The sequence below is a fragment of the Fundulus heteroclitus genome, chromosome 22, assembly GCF_011125445.2.
Source record: "Fundulus heteroclitus isolate FHET01 chromosome 22, MU-UCD_Fhet_4.1, whole genome shotgun sequence".
Lineage (NCBI taxonomy): Eukaryota > Metazoa > Chordata > Actinopteri > Cyprinodontiformes > Fundulidae > Fundulus > Fundulus heteroclitus.
This window is the reverse complement of record NC_046382.1, coordinates 41,674,038-41,682,791: the sequence shown is the minus strand read 5'-3', so window position 1 is coordinate 41,682,791 and position 8,754 is coordinate 41,674,038. Positions and strand designations below refer to the sequence as shown.

Below are 8,754 nucleotides of genomic sequence, written 5' to 3'. Positions count from 1 at the left end.
CACAGAACAGTTTTTTACAAACATACATCTGAAATTGAACTTGGGTGTAGTAGCGGTGGCTCTGTTTTAACACAAGCGAGTCTTTTTTTAAATAAAATGTTTTGTCAGCCTCAGGAATGTCTTTCACACACAGATCCTTATGTTTGAAAGAACATTTTACTTCAACGAGTGTATCGCCATGACATACACATGATCAAATGCCATCGGGAGTGGCAGCAAACAAGGGAAACCGTTGGTCAACAACCAGGCCCGTTTCACGCAAACCAAACTGTTCATGCCTGTCTTTCATCCACTCGCTGTACAGCTGCTTGGCTTGGTCTTCATATTTCCGGCCAAACGCCACTGCTTCAACGCTCGACAAGTCAATATGGGAGTGGTTCATCACCCGATTAAACAATGTTTCTCGTGATGTTGTGTCCTGCAACGTACTGATGTCGTGTGCTATCGTGGCCGTGGCTCTGTGTCCTTGTCATTTTCTCTAGGTTGTCGCACTGGTGCTGACTTACTATGAAGTCTTTCAGAAAGTCAGCACATTGGGTTCTAAGATCATCTGCCGAACAGTCCTTTCCCTCGGTTTCACGGAAGCGACTCAGCAACTGAAACATATTACATGCAAAATACTTTAAAAACTAAAGAATAGATTGTTTTATGGATGTAAAGAAAACATGCGAACCAGAGCAGAACAGAGTCCGGGATAAAGGCCTGAGGTGAGCTGAGGCGCTGTTTGAATCCCTCTGCTGTCTAAGTGATGGATGCACATATCCTGTGAAGGAGCTCTCACTCTGCGCTCACTACAACTGTCAGGTGTCTGGAGTCGACACACAGCCACAGCGTTCTAATAACCGGGCTTTAGTCTCCAGTCGATACCAGAGAGGTGTCTGTTTGAATGAATTTGAAACTGTGGTCATCAGCGGTGCCAGCAAAGCCCTTCGCTTAAATATATTGGCACTGATGATAAATGGAAAAATATCTCACATTTAACTGTGTGTTTTTACATTTTTAACTACTGAAGCATTATTTTAGTTAATCAGACTGTAAAAATGTTTCGTTAGTAATATCCTTCTTTCCCTGGAGTATAATTATACCATGACGCAAAGAGCAACTTCCCTTATTCTTTTTTTTTTCAAAATGCGAAAACATGAGAGCATAGCCTTCAGAATAACAGGTGTGTGTTGATCACCATAAGTCAGGAAATGGCTTTGACAAAGTAGGTTTTTGCCCAACCTTAGCCAAGTCCTTAATCAGAGGCAAGTTTAAAGAAATGGGTGCTCCGGCAAATAAAGCTGGACAGTGTATCTCGTCAAAAAAAATCTCCAAAACTTACAACTACGGAACTACAGCATTTCTCTTTTTCAAGTAAATAAAAAAGTAACTAATATTCGCTGGGGATTCAAAGAAATTGTAAACAGAAATATTCCTTTATAAACAATGTTTTTTTTTAAACCTACCGGTGGCAGGTCTTCATCTTCTGAGGCGCTGTCCGTGTCCGACTTCGCTTTCGTAAGACATCCAGCAGTGGGACAGATTCTTCGAAGAGCTTCAAGGGCCCTGTGTTGTTCAGACTCGTCCAGACCAGCCACTTCTACGCGTCTCTGTTTGTTGACCTTCCACTTGGCGGTCTTGCCATACTTGGGGGTGGTGAAATCAATGTCCACAATTCGCTGTGCTGTGACCTGTAATGAAACAAATAAAATCATATTTATGAGAAACAAGCCATAAATAAATAAAAATATATATTGTCATTTTCAGCACCCTGTCATGTATATGCCGTTCACTCAAAATTGAACAATATACTCCACTGAGCCAGGGTAATGTTCATATGTGCCTAATATTAGGCTAAAAAAATTAACATGTAAGCTACATGATTGTGTACATAAGGGAAATTTATGATTAACACTCAATATTAATACAGTGAAACCTGACTGCTGGCACACAATAAGTAATTGCAACATTTGCATGAGTAAGTTTGCAATACCTTTTTTGGGTAAGACTTGTTCCAGGCGCAGGCAACGCTTGTCTTCGTTTCCTGGTTGAGGCCGAATCTGTCCACTGCTTCAACTTTGAACAAGAGAGCAGCAATGTGACTGCATGCCTCTCCCAAACTGGAAAGAAAATCAACATACATGTAAGCAAAGCCAAGCCAAAATGGAACAGATTCCACGGTTAATAAAATGGAGTAAATAAATTCTGTTACATGTACAAACATTCACTTTGCCTAATTAAGTTGGAAATTTGGCCTTTAACCGGTCAAAAAAAGACAATATCAAATAAAGGGAAGTAAACACCAACTAAGATATTTTTTTTTCATCCAAATCATATATGTTTAGTTACATGTTAACACATTTAAACATTGTAGGGGGAAAATATTGATAGAATAAATATGTGGAAACATGTTTTGTTCGGCGACTTACCCAGCTTTACATGTGCAATGTGCAGCGACAACGTATCCCTGCTTCTTGTTCATGCACACCCATGGCTCATGTGGCTTGTCGTTGGCCCGATGGGACGGGGATACCTTTGCTTTCACAAAGCACACAGTCGTGTCCTTCTCCAGCAGGTTACACAAACATGTCTGAACATGTCCCGAGATGAAATAATTGTAGCCGTCCAGTGATTTCAAGGCTTTCATGCTCTCTCGTGTGTACTGGCCTGGCATGTCGATAAGGTAGTTGTAAATGTTGCCGTAAGGAACACTTGGCCAGCATTTTACAGACTCGCTCCATCCCTGCAGGCTTTTGCTATATGGATCTGGCAATCTGATACCATCAACTTACTCTTATAACGATCTTGTGATACGTTATCTAAAGAAGAAAAATACACTGAGAACTCCGTGTCCATTGCTTATGTCCGCCATTATGCTCGCTTTCTGCCTACCAGTCCGGCGCGCATGCGCGAAAAACCCGCATCAAAACAATAACAATGAACTACCCTCTACTACATGACAAAACGGTTGATTTAGAGCGTACTTTTAGTTTGTTTATTTTTGGAATCTAAACAACGCCTACGACTTGTGCTCCCGGTTGCACAGAGAGGCATTCCTACGTGGCGATCGCTACACGGGGCCGGAGAAGCGGCTGCTGCAGCAGCTGCTGCTGCTGCTCCATTACGCCCCCGTTCACGGGCGCTAGTACTTCTGTGTTTACGCTGCAATGTCGCCGACACCCCCACCAATTTTAACAAGACAAAAACACCAAAATAATCCGTAGTGAACAATTTTTTTTAACCTACCGGGCGGGTCTTCCTCTCTGACTCCGCGTTCGTATGTTACACAAACATGTCTGAACATCCATCCATTTTCTGACCCGCTTAATCCCTCATGGCGTTGCGGGGGTTGCTGGAGCCTATGTCCAGATATAAAATAATTGTAGCCGTCCAGTGGTTTCAGGGGCTTTCATGCTCTCTCGTCTGTACTGGCCTGCCGTGTTTATAAGGCAGCTGTATGTCGCGGTAAGGAACACTTGGCCAGCATTTCAGACTCGCTACGTCCCTTCAGGCTTTTGCTGTGTGGATCTGGCAATCTGATACCATCAACCATCAACCTACTCTTAAAACGATCTTGTGATACATTATCTAAAGAAGAAAAATACGTGGAGAACTCGTCGGATTCTCTGTTTGCGTCCGCCATTGTGTTCGCCTTTTGCCTACCAGTCCGGCGCGAATGCGCGAAAAACCCGCATCAAAACAATAACAATGAACTGGTCTATAGCTCAGTGGGGGGACTCTAATTACTCTAATAACAAAGTAACCATATCATTGCTAACGCATGGGTGAGTATCTTTATGCTTGTTTTGGCTGGTGAAAACCGCCGTTTATTTTGTTAAATTTGACGGAGATGTATCCCTCATTTGCATATTTTATGATTCGCTGCAGGAGACTGAGAGACCATCTAACAGCCAACTGTGTCCCCCGCTACTCCTATACGTGTGTTATGGTGTAAAATTGTTCATTTGAATTCTGTTAAGAATTTTCTTTACTAAAGGGCTGCATAGTTTAAGTGAAGTACAATTTATTTATTTTTTGCAGTGGTTATTCTTGTGTTATGCACTTACAGTGTGTAATATTTTGACTGTTTTGTTAGCTTTTACTCAATATTTCACATGTTATAAGGGCACACATTATTTTGGTGTGTACATTTTATTTACAGAAGTATTTTCTTAATTTATATTATGGCAAAAAAAACAACTCAGGAAGCTTTTGCACGGGAGACTGAGAGAGCATCTAACAGCCTACGTGGTGTGTACTGACTGTGTCCCCCGCTACTCCTATAGGTGAAATAAATGTGCAAATCCTGATTCCTCTATTTTAAAGCAACCAGATTAAAGCTGCTACCTTTGCGCTTTATTTGATATTGTGAAACAATTTATTTTGTTTTAAAATACTCCTTTTTTTTTATCAATTTTTGAACTCTGTGACACTTTTGAATAAACCGAAGGTTTCACATTGCATATGGCGTTTCATATAATGTTTAATAAATAAAGTTCTAAAAAATAAAAAAAATCCAACTACTGTCGCTTTGCATCCTCTGCAGGTTTCGTGTCGCTCTAGCTTAACTTTGACTGCAAAAATAGGAAGTTTTGCATTGCTAGAATTGCCTCTGTGGCCTTGCTTAACTTGCGAAGTGTCTCCTAGCTCCCGTGTCGCACCTGTTCAAAGGGATATCATGTAAATCTGTCGCTCAACCTGACACCTTTGCGCTCAGTGTGAACACACCTTAATGCACAACATAACCTGGCAATGAAAATGAAAACATACAAAGCTATGTGTCACTTATTTTAAGATATGCATTTTTTTCAACAGTAATTATTTGGCCACAACTTATTTTGACAATATACCAGCTGCATGTTTTCTTAGTCCCTAGTACTTTATTTCATATCTGCAGGGTTTTTTTCTCTGATTGTTTTTGGTTTTAATGGCCCTGTTTGCAAAATCTTCCATGTTCCTGTGCTCCTCGTGTACCCTTGGATCCCCATGAAGATATATTTTTTTAAACTACGCATTTTATGCTACTTAGGTCAAGCCCTGTTTGCCTCAGGGTTATCTTGCTTTAGTTCTGTGACAGGGCGTGTTAAAAAACCTACAAAATTTCCATCAAACAGTTCGTAAAGAGTAAGTAGAAATATAAAATATATGGAATGGCCGCAATAAGAGATGCAGATTTCGGGTTGTGAGGTACATTGTGGGCAAGATGCATGTGTAAATTCTCAGTTATCCAGGTCTTTGCAACAGCAAAGAGGCTTAAATCGGAGGCAACCACACATTTGCTCAGTTCTAACAAACTGTTAGAAGTCCGGTTACCTCCAATTCAAGCCTGTTTGCTGCTATTGTGGGCAGGTTTTGTTTAGCTACCAAACAGCATTCAAAGATCACAGAAAGCAATGAAGGGAACTATGATTCTCTGCTAGACACTGTGTCCTCTGCAGGGACACTGTCTGACGCTCACAAAAGTTAGGCTTAGTTAAGTGCTTACAGCATTTATTTGGATGGAGGTGCAAGCCACACTAGGTCTGAGAAAGAGCTAGTTAAAAGAGTTTGAGGGGGGACAAATTTAGCTTCGGACTCAATGTGCCAACTTGTTTTGGAAAGACTAAGGGCACCGAATCTGGTCGCTGGGTCAGCAATGTCCACATAGGAGTTTCTTTGAGGCCCCTTAATTTGCCTCATCACCTTTCCAATGACCTGATAACAAAAGAAATGATAATTAAACACTGACACAGAAACAATCAACTTAAATTGTATTTCACTCACTCACTGAGTGGTATAATAATTTTTCAAACAGCTATCTTCTGTTGTTCTCAGTAAAGGAAGGGAGGTCCTAATCATAAGCCAAATCCTGCACACGTGTTCGTTCTGCATCCGAAAGCTGGGATTGCCCTTAAAGCTTTAAAATTTGAAATCAGCAGTTCAGACAAAAGTGGAAATTCCAAAGTTACTTATACATATAAAAAAGTGGTGTAAAAAAGGACAACTTAAAGCCTTAAACATATCTTAATGACATATGATTTACTTGAGAACAATCTAAGGATTAGTGTTGGTTATCCACATGCAAATGTCTGACTCATTAAGGCCAATGTATAAATAATAATATAAATAAATAATATTAAACAATTTAAACATTAATGAAAACATACCAGCCCGATTGTCCCTCTGAGGTCGAGGTCTGGACAGTCCTCAAGTGTAACTGTGGCCGTTTCAGGACTTCCGCCAAGTAAGACATGCACAACAGCTGGGCTAAGTCCAGAAAGGCATGGTCCTCCATGCAGAAATAAGTGTCTGACCATTCTTCCCACCATGAGGAACATATCACTCTCCACAAGAAACTGAGATGCTGATGGGACTAAGTGGCCTGGTTCTCCCTCAAAAACTAGGGAAATGTGCAAACACACACAGCAAACGTGAGTTTGCTGTGTGAAAAATGAAGAGAGGTAAGTTACCACCAAATATTAAAGGTTGTGATAAAAATTGGAAAAACTATGGCTGGGTGATATAGAAAAAAGCATATTGATGACACAGAAATCATATTGATTGATATTGATAATTATTAAAAATTCAAAACATATATTTTAAGTGCAGCACAGGCCATTGTAATATGTTGCTTAATGACCTATTTTTAGATAAAGAACACAAATTCAAACTCAACTGTTTATGCAACCAACCTTTTCCCAAAACTGCAAATGTTTAAAAAGAAATAAGAACTTGTGTTCTCTGAACTCTTAAGGAGGCAGAGCTTGGAGACAGAGTGTTCCTGGGTCTATGTGCGGTTTAAAGAAGGTAATGACTGTGGTATTAACCTACATGATAGGCTAGATTTTAAAAAACAAAAACAGAAAAAACACCGACAGGTGTTATCCACCAAAATCGATGCAAAAACCGGACATTCTTCTCTATGCACGTTCATAAGAAAAAGCACACTACTCCTTGTCCAATAGCCATATCCCCTGTAAGGTCCAAAAAATAATTGACTTAATAAAAATACTGCATAAAATCTATGCGTAGTTGAAACAGATTTCACCCTCAAGCCTGCACTCCAGAGGACGTGCCCATTCAACATTGGGCCTCTTGTAGAATGAGATGTGTAGCGGCCAAAGTGGACTTTTAGTTTAAATAAATAGAAAATGGTTAAAAATGCTTAAATAGATAGTTAATAATTTATTTTGAATTTCTAATTTCATGGATAGATATATTTCATGATTAAAATAATAAATATTACACCTATAAAGTTAAAAGAATAAGAATTCATGTTTGTAAGGTTACTTGGATTTTGGATTAAAAATGTGTACTGTCGCTTTAAGGACTGACGAGCTGGCTTCCATAGCTCTCGCGCCTTTATTAGCAGATCACAAGGAACCATGGAAGCGAACAGTCTTCTTACCTGTTGCTCTTCAACTTTAAGACATACTTTAAACCGTTTTTAGTTTGATTATAGGATATTTTTGTTAGTTAATGTGCATTTTGTAAGCTTTAAGAAGAACACTAAACTTCAGGCTTCATTTCAAGACGTTGTGGAGTGAATTTATTTCAATGACATGGACATTGACAGTGGAAACAGTAAGTTTGGTTCGGAGAATATCAGCGTGAGAAATAGCACTTTCCTCGCGGTCTCACCAAGATCAAACCTCTACAAGATGAGAGCCATGTCCTGTTCAGCCACACTTCGTCTTAGATCCATTGTGAGCATTAATGGGTCCTCCGTTTCATGCATGTGCAGAGCATTCTTTGCACATTCAGATATGGCCTTTGAAGGATCTAAAGTAGTTAACCAGCCTAAAAAAAGCAATTCGGACAGTGAGCGTAGGACAAGGAGAAAGAAAAGAACAGCGCTTTAACTAAGTTTCTGGATAGTAATTACAATAGAAGTACAAGGAATGATCCTTTGAATTCTGGGACTTGAAATTTTACTACAATAGCTCATAATTTACCAATCAACACTTTCCTTACATAACCTGTACCTAAAACATTGACCTACCATCCCTGACTGTACAAAAAGTTCCAGACGGTCCTGGCATTTCTGCTTGCCCTTCCTCAATGACAGTACTTTCATGCCCCTTTTCATCACTTGTGCTGCTATCAAGATATGTGCTTTAATTTCAGACCAGGCTTAAAATAAATGAATAATAAAAATTTGGATTCTTTTATGTTGTTAAATACATTTCTCCACATGAAGAGGCATGCGTCTCAATCACATCTGTGGGAAAGATAGCTGTGCAGACAGGGCTTTGGAGCTGTTGTGCAACAAATTTAAAAGGGATAACAGTTTTTTGTTTTGCAAACTACAAATGTTTTATGATATTTAATAATATAAAGATATGTTTGCATAATATGATATCAGTAAAGTGTGAATAAACTTACATTCCTTCTCCGTAGGTTCATCACCATCAGAACTAATCAGGTAACTTTCAATGGAAGTTTCCAAGGGAGGACAGGACTTTAAATGTTCCGTAAGAAGTTGCAACGGAACCCTAATCCACAATTCTGGCATTTTGCTTTTAGCATGCTACTGAAGGATTCATGATTTAGTGGTAGAGGGTCAATGCTTAGCTCCTCTTGAATAGGGGCAATTAATAGATTTTTACCACCCCGACTGGCAACCTTGAGTATCTTCCCAGTGTAGCCAATATCATCAGGCGGAACCAGAGAAAGCTTTCGGCTTCCCCATCCACCTGAATCAAATATTGCAAAGCAAAACAAACTTTAATATTCAGACATTTATAAATTTGACTTTTTCACAAAAGTCAAATTTAGAAATCAAGGATAAGA

General features: G+C 39.5%; 1 protein-coding gene across 1 annotated transcript; it reads right to left on the bottom strand.

The window, feature by feature from the left end:
• Positions 1–389: 389 nt before the first annotated feature.
• On the bottom strand, positions 390–2,594 carry LOC110367812. Its single transcript, XM_036126095.1, has 4 exons — positions 2,412–2,594; positions 1,976–2,102; positions 1,449–1,673; positions 390–596 (listed from the first exon to the last, which is right to left on the bottom strand). The coding sequence occupies exons 1-4, from the start codon at positions 2,462–2,464 to the stop codon at positions 390–392; spliced, it is 612 nt and encodes a 203-aa protein (XP_035981988.1). The 5' UTR covers positions 2,465–2,594.
• Between the last annotated feature and the right edge of the window lie 6,160 nt (positions 2,595–8,754).